Source organism: Diadema antillarum, unplaced genomic scaffold (genome assembly GCF_040938485.1).
Source record: "Diadema antillarum isolate AM-2024a unplaced genomic scaffold, OU_Dant_1.0 seq00001041_RagTag, whole genome shotgun sequence".
Lineage (NCBI taxonomy): Eukaryota > Metazoa > Echinodermata > Echinoidea > Diadematoida > Diadematidae > Diadema > Diadema antillarum.
This window is the reverse complement of record NW_027271872.1, coordinates 787,501-806,637: the sequence shown is the minus strand read 5'-3', so window position 1 is coordinate 806,637 and position 19,137 is coordinate 787,501. Positions and strand designations below refer to the sequence as shown.

General features: G+C 38.5%; 1 protein-coding gene across 2 annotated transcripts in view; it reads left to right on the top strand.

The window, feature by feature from the left end:
* Positions 1-9,895, top strand: part of LOC139742988 (ras-related protein Rac2-like) — a 63,767-nt gene extending 53,872 nt beyond the window's left edge. The window contains exons 6-8 of one of the 2 annotated variants that reach the window (XM_071653495.1): positions 2,723-2,840; positions 6,071-6,231; positions 8,426-9,895. In XM_071653495.1, the coding sequence (XP_071509596.1) occupies positions 2,723-2,840; positions 6,071-6,231; positions 8,426-8,506 (360 nt within the window). In that variant the 3' untranslated portion in view covers positions 8,507-9,895. Of the gene's footprint in view, positions 1-2,722; positions 2,841-6,070; positions 6,232-8,086 lie in introns of both variants that reach the window. The other variant, XM_071653494.1, reaches the window with a different exon arrangement.
* Positions 9,896-19,137: the final 9,242 nt, after the last annotated feature.

Genomic DNA, 19,137 nt, shown 5'->3' with positions numbered 1-19,137 from the left:
ACACTCTAATCATAAACTGCATGTACTATGGGGATCAAGTTTTTACTGTAAGTCCATATAGGAGATTAATCAATATCATTTTCTGTACGGCTGTATGATTATGTGTACATTTGTAGAGCCTGAACACACTCTAATCACAAAATGCAGTTTTGGTTAAGTCTGACTGTACGTCCATATAGCAGATTAATCAATACCGTATCATTTTCGATAAGTCTTTCTAATCTTGCATACACTCATATTGACTGAACACACTCTAATCACAATCAACTGCAGTTGGGGGTCAAGTTTGACCGGAAGTCCACATAGGAAAAAATTTCGCCACAGTCTGGTAATCCTCCCCGGGGCTTGATGCAGTTTTGTGCAATTTTATTTGTTTTTAGACGTGATCGGCCTTCATAACTGTTTTCCACAAATACAGATGCCCCAAGAAAACAAGCAAGCAAGCAAACAAACAAACAATGGGCGTGGCATTTTATTGGTAGACAACACACATCTTGTTTGCAGTGCAATAACAGTCATTTTGTCAATAAATACAATGGTGTTTAGTCACACCCATTTCTGTTATGGAGGTGGAAGAGGATTGATCGTATTCACATTTTGAGGGATAATGGGGTACTAAAGAAAACATACACATAGTCCTTGATGGTTTTCAATTTCTCTGCCCACCATTATCCTATTTTTCCTATGTCAGTGTTGCTCTTTTGTAACTGATTTGAGCAACAAAAAATGTAAGAATTGAATATCCACCGAAGTGAGTAGCAAGTGTAGATATTGTTAAAATTCTGCTACGGTGTCTTACCATCTTCAGAGCACACTCAGTTTATGTCTCCTTGGTCACAGCAGTGCGTTCCATCTACTGTAATCACCATGTACCTACCCAAACATAATGTTTTGCAAATTAGGACTCGCATGACAATTTTGAGAGTGGTTTGATTTGTGATCGAAACTCACAGTTACAAATTAGAAATCAGCATTATCCCTTTATAAGAGAAGGGTTAGTGATTTCTGACCCTCAAAGACAATATGTCAAATTTCACATATTTCTTTGTACATTCTGTTGAAAAAAAGTGAAAATACAGTTTGAATTGAATTGAATTGAATGGAATGGAATTGAATTGAATTGAATGGAATTGAATTGAATTGAATTGAATTGAATTGAATTGAACTGACATGTGTGCTATGGAAGGCACTATTTTCATGAGTTGCTAATTTTACAAAAATTAGATCAACCAACTTGCAAAATTCAGGATAACAAAAGCATTGTGAAATACAACTCGTATACTGCTATAAGGATATTGAACTGTCAATATTTTTGTGATTTATTCATGCAAACAAACTAAATTAATATGTCTAATTGTATTTTTATGCCTCCGCCACGAAGTGGTGCCGGAGGCATTATGTTTTCGGGTTGTCCGTCCGTCCGTCCGTCTTTCCGTCCGTCCGTCCGTCCGTCCGTCCTTCCGTCCGTCCGTCCTTCCGTCCGTCCGTCCTTCCTTCCGTCCGTCCGTCCTTCCGTCCGTCCGTCCTTCCGTCCGTCCGTCCTTCCGTCCGTCCGTCCTTCCGTCCGTCCGTCCTTCCGTCCGTCCGTCCTTCCGTCCGTCTGTCCGTCCTTCCGTCCGTAATGAATTTTGTGGACAGCGTAACTAAAAAACCTTTTTAGGTATCCTAATGAAACTTGGCATGTATGTGTATTAGGGGGTTAAGTTGTGCCTATCAACTTTTGGGTGCACATGCTCAAGGTCAAAGGTCAAAAGGTCAAGGTCAAATACGTAAAATTTCACTATTTCCACCATATCTATGCAATGCCTGAAGATATTTTCTTAAAACTTAATGTATACATGTATTACCCAATTAAGATTCTCTGGTGAAAGTTTGGGGTCATGAGGTCAAAGGTCAAAGGTCAAAAGGTCAAGTAACAATATCAAAACTTCACTTTTTGCTCCCTGACTTGGAAATTGTTCAAGGTATCTTCATGGAACATAGTATATATACATGAACTGACTGGCAGTGATTATCTAGAGAATTTAGGGTTCATGGGGTCAAAGGTCAGGGGTCAAAGGTCAAGGGCAACACTTCAACATCTTACTATTTCCCTCATATTTATGCAATGCCAGCAGGATTATTATTTTTTTTTTTACACTTGGTGTATGCATGTATAACCTAATAGAGATTCTCTGGAAACTTTTTTTTTTTTTGCCTCAAAGGTCAAAAGGTTAAAGATCAAGGGAAAGTGCTGAACTAACTTTTTCTCCATATCTCAGAAGTGGCTCAAGTTATCTTGACACTTTCTACATATTTATGCATGTTCTGCCTGACAGTGATTATCCTATGAATTGTAGAGTCAAAGGCCAGATGAAAATGGTAACAATGTACTTTTCAATACAGAAATTGCACTTTTTCTCCATACCTTGAAAATTACTCAATGCATAAACTTATGAATGGGCAAAGTCATGTTAAAGTCCTTAAATCCCCAAATACATGCTCTCCTATTCATCCAATTAAACCTAGGTCAAGGAAGGTGAACATTCAAGACATTTGTGACAAACTTGTCATTTTAATATTTTGCCAATTTTGTGAAAATATAATCACACATTGTCCACATGTACTATAGACCTATTAGGAGAATCATGCATTATGGCGGAGGCATACCAGTCACCTTAGCGACATTTCTAGTTTTTATTTCCAATTTCCTCTCTCCTCACATTTCTTTCTCCCTTTGCAGACAGATATATTCCTTGTATGTTACAGTATAACCAGTCATCCGTCAGAATCCAATGTCTCCACGAAATGGATACCAGAGCTGCAGCACCACGCACAGGGCGTCCCATTCATCCTAGTCGGTGAGTAGTAGATGAGACGCCGGGAAGGGGATAGTCCTTGAGCAGGGTCCTAACGTGAAGGTCAAAGGGAAGGGCCAAAATTTGAATCGTCTCTGCATGCCTCTTCTCCGCCTGCTCCTCTCTCGTTCAGTTTACCACAAACGTTCATGAGTTCATGTCGAAATTCTAACTTTTCAGCTTGTAGATTAGACATGGGGATGTGGCAGTCTGATTGACTGGTCAAATGGATCGGTCAGATGGGTCGGGCAGATCGACCGTCTTCAAGCTTGAGCAGGACCATACTGTGAAGGTCAAAGAGAAGGGCCAAAATTTGAATTGTCTTTGCATGCCTCTTCCCCGCCCCCTCCTCCCTTTTAAGTTTACAACAAACATTCAAGTTAGTGAGCTAATGTCAAATTCTAACTCAAAGGTCTCACAACTTTGTGACGAGGAACAAAAAAAAAAAAAATGTTCCTCTGAACTAAGAGAGTATACAAAGTCCAGTCAGCGGTATTCGAGTATCAATATCACGGAGGAATATTCAGAGTGAGACTAGATTCGAGGTAGTTTCTCTTGAGCGATTTATGCACCACAACTTAATGGCGGGATTGAGAGTCACGTTTCTTGGCATCTCCCTGCTAGCCGTGTGCTCTCAGAGCGTGCCTTCTGAAACTCGCTCTTCATTTTACAGCCAGCAGTAGAACGCCTGAAAGTGAAATGAAACAGTTTTGTAGCAGCTCGAGAGGTTTCGTGCTCGAGAACAGCCCCTCTTCTAATCTCTCCTCGGGGTCCTTATCGTTTAACAGGATTGTAAACCACTCCGCGCTTTTCCACGAAGGAATGCCATTCTCGTGGTAAAGTGTTTGGATGAGGGCTCTTGTTGTTTGGGTGTTGGGAGAAAACAAATGCAAGACTTGAGTCCAAGGATGATGACCTGTATTTCCCTGATGAGAGAGAAAGTAGACAGATGCAAAACTGATCTCAGTGAATTCTTGAAACATGACCTCTTCCACATCCAGACTTCTCTAGAAACGTGCCCTTGTTATTGTCTGTTGTTACTACCACTGGTAGCACTGCGTGAGATGCGCAGTTGTGTTTCCTGTACTGTAAAACCAGTCATATTCAAGGCATGAAATGTTCGCGAATTGGAGCCGGCTGCCTTTTTCGCAACATGAAATTTTCGCAAATTGCCACTGGCATTCAGTGCATATAGTGTCAACGAGAACTTTTGCTTGCATTTACGAAAATTTCATGCATGTGAACATTTCTGGTTGTAGAGTACAAGTGTATGTGATTATAGAGGTCTCCCCCCCCCCCCCCCCCCAAAAAAAAAAAAGAAAAAAAAAAAGTGAGCAGCAATATTTGGATCTGATTGAAATGTTGCTCTATTAACCCAGAAATATGCCATAGAGTGCCACACTCTGCGAGAAATCTGTGCAATTTGGTCCGACGAGGAACACAAGCCATTTAAATTTCTGCAAGCATTATACATACAATGCACATACTTCAGTGGATCAGTGAATATTACATTGCACAAGTTCATTTTGAAATGGTTAAAACCTGTGAGGTACAGCGAAGTGAGTTTTTGGCCGTTTCTAAAATTGATGAGTGCATCCACTTCTACCAATTCATGAAATATGCCTCTGCATCGTATGTGCTCTAGACTCTGACTAGTAAAATGGCCAAATTAAATCTATTTTCTATTCATTTCAATTTTAATTTATTTTCATATTTCTCATGAAAATGCAACAGAAAAAAAACCCCAACTACAATTATACAATACCAAAATTGCAAAACATAAATTAAGTGAGACTTCACCTGAATGTACAACAGTCTGTCTCAATATAAAACACAAAGGTCTTGTTACAGTAGTGTTGCACTATGCTTATAGCACAAGAAATATGATGGGACTCATGTAAAAGCAAGCTTGTTCAGTCATAGGTCCCAGGATAAATCCCAGGATACGGGGAAATGTGGAACACAGGTATCTATTTAAACCGTATTATTGAGGGGATTTGATTTGATAATGCTAAATCATGCATCCACTTCAAAAATTTACGAGAATGTATTTTGCCTACACATGGCCACCCACAAATTTAGTGGGATAATCATTACACAAGAATTATATCCTGCACCTGGCTCCACAAAGTAAATGGACATTAATCGTTTAATGGCCGTCAGTCAGTTAGATATCAGAGATTCTTAGATTTCCTTTTTAATCTTTGATACAAGTTATCTGCAAATGAAAGAATAATTTTGCAGACCAACTCACGACGTGAGACATTTCATCAGACATCTCTGCTCTGTTTGCTTAGTGAGAAATAGTTGATTTGGTTCAATTTTATAGCAAATATACTTTATAGCACTGTAATTCCAAATTAAACCTATTTTTTGTTTTCCAATATGTATTGTAAAATTGGCATATGTATGTATAAGAAAGAATATAGCTATGCTATTTCTTTCAGTGTGAGGATTAATGACAGAAAGTTGCTAATGCATCAGCAGATAATCTTCATCATTTAGCACTGGATTTCTTCTTATACATAAGAAAAGTGGGCTTGCTAACGACTTTCATTCTTACTGGATCAATTGTCATGATGTACATGTCCTATGGTTATTGCTAGGCTAGTAATTGCCAACTCATCCCCAATGAATCTGATTATTGTGCAGTCTTGGTAATATTCAGAAGCTTTGAAATCAGCATATCGTCAGTTGAGAACCAGGGGGAGGGCGTTATCGTGTTTTAAGATTTTGCGCGTAAATAAGAATAAAACAATCAACTTTCATGAAATATAAAGTTTACTTACACAAAAGTAGGTAGATTCATAAGCATTGTTCCAAATATAGGGTGAAATAGTGCCTTGTGATTTTGATTTTTAAATTTTACCGAAAATGAAAATAATTTGAAATTTACACCATAATGTAGAAGAGATCAAGCTCTACAACATGATACCAATAACTTGATACCCCACAAAATTGTGGTAAAGCCCTTAGGTTCTCAACCGACGATACTGAGTATACATAATTGGTAGATTAGCAGTGGTGTAACAATCAGCTTTTCATGCAGATACGGTATTTCTGAAACCCAGAATAAATGCAGAGGTTTTAGTCACACCAAGATGGTGGTTGCTTTATTTCTGCTTTGTGTAGATTTTGCAACTACTTTTTGTTTCCCAAACAGAGCTGTTCTCATGTGGTTTTGGATATTTTTCGTCCCCGTCCCCTCTTGTTCCTTTCTGCTGTCCCCAAAGGTACCAAAATTGACCTGCGGGAAAACCCCACGCCGGAGGAGCTGAAGAAGTTAAAGGACAAGCAGCCGTTCAAGAAGGAGCACGGGGTCCAGCTGGCCAAGAAGCTAGGAGCAGTAGCCTACATGGAGTGCTCGGCATTAACGCAAAAAGGCCTTAAAGAAGTGAGTATTGGGACCGACGTTCCAGGAAAAAGTTTCTCCGATATCGTCTGTCAATCGCTGCTATAGTAATGATATGATGAACAAAAGACATTGCTTGGAAAACATGCAAGTTCTGCTCTGTCTAGGGGAATGATGCATTCAATGTCTTTTGTTAATCGCATTAGTACTTGACCAGTGATTGGCAGATGATGTCATGAACAGAATTTTGGTTTGGAAGGGTTTTTTTTCTCTTTTTTTTGTGGGCATATCCAAGTAGTCTTAAGAAAAATAATAACAGATATGTATGCCAAAAAACTTAGATATCTTTTGGCCACATATGCGATAATTGGGGTAATATAAATCAGCACAAGTTAACATGCATTTACACTGCTAGGGTCCTTTAATTTTAGAAATATCCCAATCTGTCTTTAAAAAGATAGCATTGGATCTTACTCCCAGCTCCTGGACTGGGGCAACACCCAAGAAATAAGAAGTCAAACCCTTTTTACGCATGAATGAACAGATGCAAATGACATATTATTGCTGTCATTGTAGACAGGGCTCAACATTATCACTTTCATGGGGAAAGTAAACTTATGATTCGGGCAAGTGAATACTATGTACAAATATGCTAAAAATGACTTGTCTGATCTGAGGAGGAAAACTTTTGACTTCTGTATGAAAATCTGAAGCTCCTCAAGTCAATAAATACATTTGGCACTATTTGGGGGGCAAGTGCATTTGCTCTCGGGCAAGTAAAAATGTGAAAATTGGTGATTGTACAGGAAAAGTTAATGTTGGGCTCTGGGGTCCGTTTCAAGAAAGTCTTATGAGACACTTTTTGCTCATAAGACACACTTTTGAGAGACTTAACGAAATGGGTTTTACTTCTCTTTGAAAGTTTCACACAGCTACATATGATCGAATTTGGCCATTCTGAGATTTATGTGAAGACTTGTAATATGTGATGACTTCATGGAAATGTACCCGTGGTTGTGGATATCTCCCTTGTTATGCCTGGTAGACCATAAAGTCTACCTCGATTCCAACATTTTCTGTCCCTCCTTTTTCACCCCCCTTCCCCCTCCCCTTCACTTGGAAATTTTATGACTGTTTTAAGTTATGTTTAGCAAGCTTTTATGTGTACGCAGTGTTTTTAAATGTAATTTGATTTTGTGGCTGTTTATTTAGTCTTTGGGCTGGGGGCAAATGAGCCAACTCCTTGCGAGCAGTCCCTAAATCAAAAGCCCAGACAAAATAGGCTTAAACTATTAAACAGGGTATAATTACTTGCACGCTGTTTTGCGTGATGGTTGCTCACAAAGCATTGTTCAGTGTGTACAAAATTTCATTCCTGTGCTTTTTAGACAAAATGATAACTTGCTATTAAAGTAAGGGGTTTCTCCACTTTAAACAGTTTCCTCTGAGATTCTGCTATCTGTAAAGATATTATAATAAGACCATCTGTTTATTGTAGACATCTTATTGCATGACTGTGTGAGACAAAAGATGTTTTTTATGTATCATTTTTGTCCTATATTCATTGCGTCTTCCTTTTACAAATGTCACTGCATGTTCGCCTACCATCCATGACTTGCACGGAATAAAGCTTTGTATATCATCCACCTACCATTTATAAATGTCTTTATTGTCTTGTATGAGTATCATTTTGAGCAGCAAACCATAGAAAAAAACGAGTTTAGATATTTACAAGAAGAAGATTTGGAAGCATGTTAATTTCATAAGATGGAGAAATTATAGTATGTCCCATCTTCTGTTTTTATGTTTGAACTTTGCTTTTATCAGATTTGAGTTTGCGTACCTGGTTTCCCTGAATGTTTTTTCTGTTATGTCACTGTTTGATTTGATTTTGCAGGTTTTTGAAAAAGCAGTGATGACCGTTCTGGACCCGCCCAAGCAAAAACCCCGTAGGACTCACAAATGCACTCTTGTTTGAAGCACGGCGCCGTGCGGGCGTCGCCCTCCTCTCCTCCCGCCAGTCCCGATTGTGTGACCACCACTCTCATCTCCGCCCCGCTGCTTTTTACCCGTGCCCTCTGTGTTCTTGTCCTGGTTTGGTGAAGATTATATTAACTCCTGATCTACACTTTCAAAGACACTTTCAAAGACATTTGCCCAACAGTCTATATATTCTTCTCTCTTTTTTTTTTGTCCCTTGTTTTCTCCGCATCTTACTTTTCTCACTCACATCCAGGTGTTTGAAAGGGCTGTCCAAACCGTGCTGAATCCCCCCAAGCAAAAAGAAAACAAAAGGAAGGTTTGCAAAATTGTTTGAGAGTCCAGTCCGGCGCTGCTGCCGTTGCCGCCGCCGCCGACTGGCCCAAAGTCTGTACAGTTTTATCATTCTAAGATAATTCAGCTGTTAGAAGCTGCGATCCATTTCATTTATTTCAAGTCGTCAAACGTCATGGCAACTGTTGCTACGATGGTGGGGACTTTGGATGCTTGCAAGCGCCCGTGGAGGAACAGCAGCGGGGGAAAAAAAAAGAAAGAAAGAAAGAAAATTCCAGCAATTTACAATTTCTGTGCACTGCTTATGAGGAAGAAATACTACCGAAGATATTGTAAGTTCCGGTAATTCAGAAATGTGGTCGTAACTTGAAAATGTGAATAGATAACTTTAATCCACAAAGTGTCATTATGTGATGGTAGTAAGAAGTATGTATAGAATACCATTTTGTATATTCACAATTTTTTTTTTCAATATCTCTTCTCTCTTTTTTTTATGGATATAGCCTCTCTTTGATCACTGTACATAATTTATTTGAAATACTTGACTGTGATATCTTATGTCCCTTAAAGTTGAAGTAATGCATCGGGTGTAAGTTATTTTGCATTTCACCGATCTTGCAGGTTGTAGCGTGCAGGGATCTGAATATGTTTTCACGAAGACATACGGAACTCTGGTAAATCGATCACACAGCTGGTACAGATGAATACTTGCCCAAAGAAAATCCAGTATGTAGTGTCGATAGTGTTGATGGCTATGCAAACCCGGTATATTTGCATTTCATCGGCACTACGACTGTTTGACAGATGTGCTGTCGGAAACACGTCAATGATTTTTTTATCAAGATTTTTCTACGTTCCTGATATGCACAATCTTCCAAAAGTTTCCTCTTTTTCTCTCTCTGTTTTTTTTTTTCCAAGGACAATTTATCTGTGAACATTGAGTGAGTGACGTTGCTTTGCGCGTATTTCGACAATTTGATGCATATCTGTGATTGACTAAAATTTATGCAGAATTTTTTTCTCGTTACTAACTGGGGGCATGAGTGTTTGGAGGCTATGGTTGTCAGGGAGATTGGTGTCGCAACCACTGGAGACTGCAATTTTTGTGGAGCTGCAGCCCCGCGCACGGCCACTGGCGAAGGGAGCAAAGCTGAATTGTTTGGTGCACTGCAAATTAAAGGGAAGCAGTCCTGAGATTTTCACTGTACTGATAATTAAGAAGAGTAAAAAATATAACCTTTCACCAATTTATACGCGTGGACATCAAAAATTGTCTCCGTACGCGATTTTTAAAAAATAATTCCTGCAAGCGATCGTGTAAGAGCCTGCCAAAAGGTGCAACGTCATTGATGCCCTACTCTCAAGTTGACAGCCGTGGCTCAGAAAACCAATTTAAGTGTTCAAAATGATCATATCTGATTTTTTCATAAAATGTGACAATATGTGCTTTTATTATTTCAAACAAAATATTTCAAGCCTATTTATATATACAATTAATATAAAAATAGATAGTAAACATGTATTTATAAATAACTAGAGAGCGTACGCATGACGAGCAGAACACCGGTGGAAAGAGTTGTGCGTCGATGACGTATGACTCTCCGCCAAGACTTGCTCATTAGCATATTCACCATGCAGAGTCACACTTTTTCAACCAAAATGTACAAGCTTATTTGGTGATTTGAAAGTTTGTTTTGGTGAAAGTAGTTCATTGGAGGTACCAACAACAACATATTTTTTTACATTTCGTGAGGACTGCGTCCCTTTAATGATCAGCATGGCCCTGGGCACTCTGCCCAGAGCTCAGATTGACGATACGTCTGACTCAGTGGGCAGAAAAAAAAAATAATAAATTGATAAATAACCTGTAAGGTAAGAAAATTGGCATGCTTAGCTTCTCTTCCTTAAATACTTGAATTAATCCTTTCCCTTCTCCACCCTCCCCCACCATTATTGTCCCATGCAATTATATCAACAAACCACTGGGCTACACAAATCTCAATGTGTGGGACTGCATTTTAGGTGATTGCACTGTTGTAAAACATGGCTCCCTAAAATTGTTTGTTCCTGGTCACTTTTGGGGCTTAGTGCGCTTATAAAGATCTATCGAAACTGGCTCCATGTCACTCTCTTTAATTAGGAGGAGGAGGAAATAATATGGACTGAAATAGATATTGTTTCATTTCATTTCATTTCATTTATTTTCCACTTTCATAATTGGTTTACAAACTTTGAATTAAAAACAAACAGACAGATAAACAAACAAACAAAAATACATGGTGTCAAATATGATAGTGGTGGAATCATGAGAAGCACAAAGGCTTATTGAAAATGATCCCTTAAGAAATATCGTGATGTGAATATATGTAATCATTTATAATCATTGGTTTGTAACTGAATTGAAACAAACATGAATGCAAAATACGATAAGATTTACAACTTGAATCAATAAAAAACGGATACGTGTAGATATGAAAGTAAAGAAGAAAAGAAGAAAACTCAATATTTAACTATTCATCAACTTGTAACTTGATTGCATCAAAAAGATGTTGTTTAAATAATCTTTTAAATTGTCTTACGGTCTTACTGATCCTGAAAACTATATTCAAATTATTCCATAAAATAGTACCTTTGTAAAATATTGATGACTGCGAACAAGATGTGCGATTTAATGGGAGATGAATACTCTGAGCATTTCTGGTATTATAATCATGAATTGAACTATTGAGGGTAAAATAATCAGAGAATGCATCAGGGAGAAAACTATTATTAAGTCTAAACATGAATATTGCCGACTCCAATGAAATTAAATCTTGAATGGGTAATATTCGAGTTTCTAAAGATTGTATGAAATGGATTACGAGATCCAAGGAGAGCATGGACCGTTCACTGTATCGGCTGGTAGCGCATTGAGTTGTGTATCCAGTACACTGCCTCTACTTGTGGAGATAAGGTGACACTCTGCTCTGCTTTGAAGCAGCAAATCCAATTTGTAGGGCATCGCTAGATACCATTGATGTTAACGATTTAAAGAATCCAATAAACGTCTTACAGAGGCGTGATTATAGATATGCCAAAATCTGAAACAGTTACCTGGGAGGACTAGATGTTATTTTAAAACCAGTTCACAGTTTCATAAATTAAGGGGAAACACCTCAAAAAAGAAATATACATATATGTATATATGTTTTTGTGTATACATGTATATCTGTCTTCGGCAAAATATATAACTCATTTCCCCTTCTTAGTTATATACGTAATTTTTCATACCAGCTGTGCAGAATAATTTTCTGGGCATCTGGAATGTCGGAAGTTTTTGACATCAAACAAATTAAAGGGACCTTTTTTTTTTTTTTTCAGGGGTGCATGGTGTGTTCATTTGTGGCGGAAAAAGTGCAATGACCTTGGGGCAGTCACCAATCCGTTTTCAATCTCTGACTCAGGCAAGCATTGTAATGCTCTCTCTCTGCAAAGTTTTGAAAATTTGAGGTGTATGTAATTTCTGCAGCGACTTTGCATCCTGTTGATAGCACCAGCCCTCCTCCCCACCCCCCCCCCTCATACATTGCAGAAGAATCTCATTTCCAACCAGTCTCCTACTAGTTACCAAACACTCTAACCAAGGTCAATTAACACCTTTCTTCTATGTAATCCATTGGTGTACAGACAAACATATTTTGTATTCCGACCACTCTGTAATTTCATTATCACTAGCTCCTTTTTTTTTTTCTTGTGTGTGTGCATTTTTCTTCTTTTATTTGCCATGGTTCACTGTATTGTCTTTGGGTAGATTAAAACCACTTTTGTGTACATATATGCAAAGCGAAAATTCTGAACAACACGTGGATGTGAGATTTGGATAATTGTATTCTGAATGTTTGACAACTGTGCCTCTTTTTTTGACAATAGGAAGATCTGGAGAATTATCTGCATTTCTCCTTCTCTTGTTCATGAACAGAGTTTCACGTGATAGCAAGACAGAATAGCAAACACTGTATAGCAGAATAGCAGAGATCTCATGGCTTTGAGCCGATGTAGAACCTTGTCCTGTTTTTAGTGCATTTTGCCATGTGAAAAATGAGGACGTCCAGCCAGTTTGTGCGTTACGTGGTGGAGGTTGCGTGGGATAGGTAAAGATGCCAAGGATGGTGAACACTACAATGTAGAAGGAATTCTTAAACTTTGATGCCCAGATGATGCACTGGGGTACCACTCACAGTGAGGGTTAAGGGGATGCCCCACCCCCCCCCCCCATCATTTCACGACTGGTATTTTATGTAATCATCTCTCCACATGAACACACATTATAACGTTCCGTGCATTAGTTTGTATTTCTTCTGGTTAGAATATTGTACTTCGCGCAATGCAATCTAGAGATTTGGGTGGATTTTTTGTTTTGTTTTGTTTCTTAAAATGCTACATTTTATGGTAATGACAGAATTTAGTATGATAATATGTCTGGTGTGTATTAGCATTATGCAGCTGGTATGCAGATCTCCTCATCAAAAGCGTCAACACAAGTGACAGCGATGACGTGATTGGTGTGTAAGAGATAAAGGGTCAGATCAGCTATCTACCTAGCAAGTCTTCGCCCCCAAACTGATCATGTGACTGACATCTGATAGTGTACTAGACATTCGATGAAAGCTCTTTTTCATGATATTGCTGTGGCAAATTTCAGCACAATCAATGTGGCGTAAATGCTTCTCTTGGTCACTCTGTATTAGGGAATGAAATGACTGTGATGGATTTGTGAGAGCAATAGGGTAGAGGGAGAAACTCTGGCTTCGAAAATGACTTCACCTTGCTCGACAGAGTCCAAGTTGGGCGTTAAGCATCCATGCGTTGATAGGCCGATAGCCATTGAGGGCGCCACTCATTCTTATCTTGCCATCCGGCCAAAATTTCAAGACGTCCAGTGTTACACCGCATGCCTTTGGGCTTGCCGCGAGGAGTCTGCAGGCGCAGAGTGACCGAATGTTGGCGGCCAGAGTGCAAATGCCAGAGTTAGACATTGGTCAGTTCTTGTCATGGATGGAAAAAAAAAAAATTCCCGATTGCAACTTACCGACAAGAACACATTGTTGTGCAGAGTGACAATTTGATTTTTGTTGTTGCTGTTGTTGATTTGCCCGTTTGTTTGATGTGTATTCCAGGTTCTTGTAGCTGCGGACTACATAATTACCGTAGCTGGTGGTTGTGAGGGGTTGTGTCGCCGCAGTGAATGATCGGTCTATTTGCGATTTATCTGCAATATGTCCTCAAAATATGACACTCTTTGCAAAGTAGATTTTGAGTGACTGCCGTCTTGATCTTTCTCGCTGCTCTTCTCTTCCGATAGGTAGTATTATGGTGTTATGTAACATCAAGAGTTCCAAGTGAAATTGATACCTGAATGCTTGTATGGCAGTAGCGACACTGTACGAGTGTGAACAAGACTAACACTCGTGTGCATTAACTAACTGTCTGTGATTTCATCTAAAAAGAACGGTGAGAGCAACTCTAGTCAAAGTTCTTGCAAATCCCAATAGATGCATATCTTTCTATGGTAACAGAAACTCTGCCAAAGGGTGCACAATACTGCTGCATCATAGCTGCATCATTAGAAAAATTAAGATGGTAAAACTGAAAACAGGCAGACTTTTCAGGCCTCATCAAACATTCAAATGTAGCTGTTTGTATTGGCATCACCACACTGATTGCCACATCGACTGGAAAAGTTCGGGGGCACCATTTTTTGACAATAAACATGTTTTCCAGTGATGTTTGCCATTGTTGGTAAGTTGCAATGATTGCAGTTACCATGGCATCATCTTATATGCTTGCATCCGATTGCTCGCTTCCTGGCCACTGCCATAAAAAACTGTATCCACCACAACTTGTAATTGCAAACCTCATCACAACGTGGACACCAGGATAGTGAAATGCTCACCACCGACAATCTATCCTGTCACAGTTTTATCCATGGGCTCTGGCTGTGTCTGCTCTCTACTGCACATCTAGGGAATCCCAATCCCGATCATGTTAGTTTTTACCTCCACGAGGGAGGTTAGGTTTTTGCAGGTGTTAGGTTGTCTGTCTCCAAAATAACTCAAAAAGTTATATTGGATAAAACATATCAGAAAAGTTTATAGTGACATAAGGAACAGGTGATTAAATTTTGGTAGTGGTTTTGACCAGCGTCTGGATGCAGGATTTGTTTGGTGTTTTTTTTAGAAGGATTATCATTGGAAAATAGGGCCAACAAACGAGGGAGTTCAAGCTGTGCTTATTAGAGGTGTGCATACATGCACGCTTCTGGCGCAGCTTGCAAAATGCTGATGAGGTAGACTCTGAGATACTAAAGGCTTTTTTTATCATTGGGAAATTGGGTGATTTTCAGTATGCGTGTATGGGCAGAAATGAGCTGCTTGGCGGAGGTCGATGCTCTCAGAATGATTTTCCTGTTAAGGTCATGTTTTTCATTATACCATTTTGCCCACTTCTTCCACAAAATACCCAGGTTGATAGTTTGTTGTAGAACACTGTCAGATTCTTGCATTTGTATCTTGACAAACTCACAGCTGTATGTAGCTTTTTTGTGCACATCTGCACATTTGTTCATTCTGCAAAGTATGATGTTATGTCGTGAGTCATATCTATGATTTCAAGTGTTCGTGTTATGCTAAAAGTGTAGGATGCGTCGTATGACTTGAAACCATGATGAAAGTGTTGTCATTCCAGAAGTATGATCTTTTTATTTCTATTTGCAAAATTTATAAATGTGATCAGAAGATGAAGAAACACTGTGTACTCTTTTCATAGAAAATGAACTACCAAATAATGGAGGATTATTTTAAGTATTTTGTGCGATATGAAATTCAGTAGTGTGTAACTGGATAGGTTAAGGTGTATGTGTGTTGTCATTGTGGGTCCTAAGTGTGTATAAATCCCTGGTCATAACCACATGTGCATATAAATTTAATTGACATTCATTTTGAAGGTGTGAGCACTGGTGTAGTAGATGTCGTACGTTTGGGATGTCCGTCCATTAGTTTGAGATTGCTCCTTGTCACAACAACTTCGTGGAGACGTCGGGTATCTTTGAATTAAATACAATTCAGAATTTTCATTGGGCTACTCATGGCTCGCTCATGTACATAATTTGTAGCCAGGTAAAGATGGACTGATGTGATACTGAGTAGTTGGTTTCAAAAGGGCACAGGTCATGGTACATGCTTAAAAGTTTGTGATATTTTGAAACTCCTGCTTTATAGAATAACTCATTGAATTTCATTCAAATTCACCATGATTTGATGATACCAATGATTAGCGGTTGAGGTTGGTTGTGGTGAAAAATCAAGCCTAAAGTCTGCTTTTTCATCAAATTTGTGATAACTGAAGAACTGATCAATGAATTTGATGTTGACACTGCAAGAATCTAACACAAAAGAATCGGCATGTAAACGGATTCAAATGAAGTGGGCAAGAAGGATTTTTTTTTTAATGCACATGTACTGTTTTGACTAAACTTTATTTGTTCTTGATATTGTAGCATTTTTGACAGGGCCATAACATAGTCATTGTTGTATTTTGTAGATTCTGGGTGCAAACTTTATTCCATACCATGGCAAGCCTTGAAACAACACGATGTTTAATTTTTGTTAGAGTTTTTGTTCTTTTTTAAAGTTTATTTTAGACAGAGTGCTGGCCATTTTGCTTTATTGAATATTTGGTAATGGGGAAAGGACAGACCATATATCCCAGCCTGAGTTTCAAACTCTGCTCAAAATTTACACACGCAGCACACCACACACATCTGTTGTTGGATTATGACTTCTCCAATAGTGCGCTTGAGTTGAGAAAGGGAATTGGAATGGTTTTGGGGTTACATTCTTTAGTTGCAATGCCAGATCCAAGTGTTCACCACTTTTCCATTGAGAAATACCAGAGGGTGCTATTGTAGGCCTATAGGCTGCTGTGTACTCATACACATGAATGTGACCAAGTGCTTTTGGGGGTCCCAACATGCTTGCATCTGTGCTATTTCAGTAATGGGTAATATGTAGGCCCTACTGTTATATTTGATCAATGTTGATTTTCAAAATTTTCTCCAGCATTTTTTTTTCTTTCTTTTCCCGGTGGATGATACAATCAGAGATGACCGATCAATTTCTGTTTCTGTTGAAAAAAAAGAGAAAAAATCACAAAAAGTTCTTCCACTCTATTGATTTCTTTGTGTTGACTTGTTCCATGTAGGTCTGTGAATATTTATGCACCTCAGATTTTGATTGACATGGAATATTTAAAGATGTTGGTACAAGTATGTGTAGTCCCCTTATTGCCTCCTTCTTCGTCATTCTCAGCTAAAAGATGTTGGCTCAAGTGAAGTATAGTGTATGTTTTGAAAAAAAAATGCTCTCTCAGTATGATCTGCCAACTTCAAGGGATAATTTTTCAAGAAATTTCATATTCAGACAGTAAAGTAATGTAGTTTGGAGAGAGGGCTTAACTTTTTTCGTGGTGTAATGGTTTGACTTTGAGGACTTCTCTCTTTTTTTTTCCATTTTTTGCCGAGCGAGGGCTTCGGCAGCTTGTGATGTGAGAATGGCAAACATCCCTTGGTTGTGGTCAATTTCCTGGTCTGAAGATGACCGACCACGGTCTGGGAGTGCGGACCAGTACTGTGCTTGACCCATTACTGATGATGTTAACCAGGCATACAAATACGAGAGCGGGACCTTGTTACAAAGAGGTCGGATGTAACAAAACCCTCTAATGACAAGGTGATTTAGCAGGCCTGGACTTTGCATTTCTTTGTTTTTAGTACCCTTATAATATAGTGAGAAATCTGATATAACAAGGTCATTGTCATGGTTTTGAGGTTCTCGCTATAACCAGGTTTCCCCTGTACATGTAGAAAGAAGAAGGTTGTGATGTGTAAAGAAATCTCAGAGTAAATGGACCATGTTTGTTTGTTTGTTTGTTTGAGACACAAAGATATGGACGAAAGTCTTGTAGGATTGCTCTGCTGCGAATGGAGTGATTTTTTTTTTAAAGCCATTTTTCTGATTATCTCTTGCAATCATGTACAATGAGGGAGGTCGGTATGAATGCACCGTATCTGTTTGCTTTTAAGTTTTGTCTGGCCTTTTTCCCGGCCAGTGTAGCCCGTAATGCGGCCGAATATTGCTAAAACTGTGGCACCAATGTATGAAATGTATCTCCAAATTTGACTGTGTGAATAGCTCGCGTTGGCATCTTGAAATGACGACTGTAAATATATAAAAATGCGAGCAGAGACGAGTGTGAAAGGAATTAAAGCATGTGACATATTACATTATGATGGTGCTTTTTTTCTGATGATTTGTTTTTTTCCTGAAATTTCTTTCCTTTTTTTTTTATGGGGTAAAGCTATAATAATGTATTGGTGTTGGGCATATTCTATCATTTTTGGCTTTCCTGGAAGTATACCGTGAATGGTAACTGAAGTGGCTGATGTTTTAATTTTGTATGTCGATAGTAAAAATGCCTGTGATCATATGCAGGATCGATTATGGAAATTGGAAACAGAATTATAAGTTTTTTGATGTCTCGTTCTTCATTGTTGTTGTCGTTTTTGTAGAGATAATACTTAAGCAGATACCAAAATGTCTTGGTTGAGAAAGATGGAGCGAGAGAGAAGGAGAGAGAGAGGGAGGGCAGCAATGGAGAGGGGGGAAAAATGACATGTCATTTCGAGGACAAAATAGTTCAAGGGGAATTCCAGACCAGTTCAGTCTTGACTGGTCTGAATAGAAACAGTAAAATTTTATAAGCACAACAGCAAAAATTTGATAAAAATTAGATAAAACTTTACTAGGAAAGTTATAAAAATGTGAAGTTCCCTAATTTGTGAAAAACAGTTTTTGCACAGTTGATGTGAATAATGAGCTGATGATGTCATCACCTCATCATTTTGCAAAGAAACTGACAAATAGTTAAATTTTTCTGCAGCCAAAGTATAAAACATGATTTTATTCATGGCTAAATAACTCAGAAATAATGAACAGTCAGATGAATTAGGATTTGAGACTGGGGCACAATTGTATTTAAAAATGTTTTTTTCATATAGCAAGATGTGAGGTGATAACATTATCAACTCACTTATTTCTGGTCAGTTTTTGTGTTTGCGTTTGTTACATACTCAAAAAGCTGCATCACTTCGGTGATCCCTCGCATTTATCCCCTAGTTGAATTATCCTTCGGATTTATGCCAGGTTCAAGTGTGTATGTGTGTGTCACACATAAACACACTGCTATAGCTTCTGACCATTCGAGCATTGAGAATTTAGGGTTTCTGGGACGAACACTGAACGAGGGCTTTCTATAGCTCAGTCGTTTGAGCACCGGGCTAGCATCCGGAGGTCTCGGGTTCGAATCCCGATTGAATCCCATTTTCTTTGCTCAATTTTCCACTGAAAAAAAAATGATACAAACTATATAGCAAGATGTGAGGTGATAACATTATCAACTCACTTATTTGCATATTTATATTGACTATTGAAGAAATGTTTTGTGAAAATTAGTGAAACTTCACAATTTTATGACTTCCTCGATTTTTATGCGATATTTGATAGCATTTTCACTGTTGTGCTTTAATATAGAACTCTACCCTTTCTTATTCAAATTTCAACTGATTAGGAATTCCCCTGT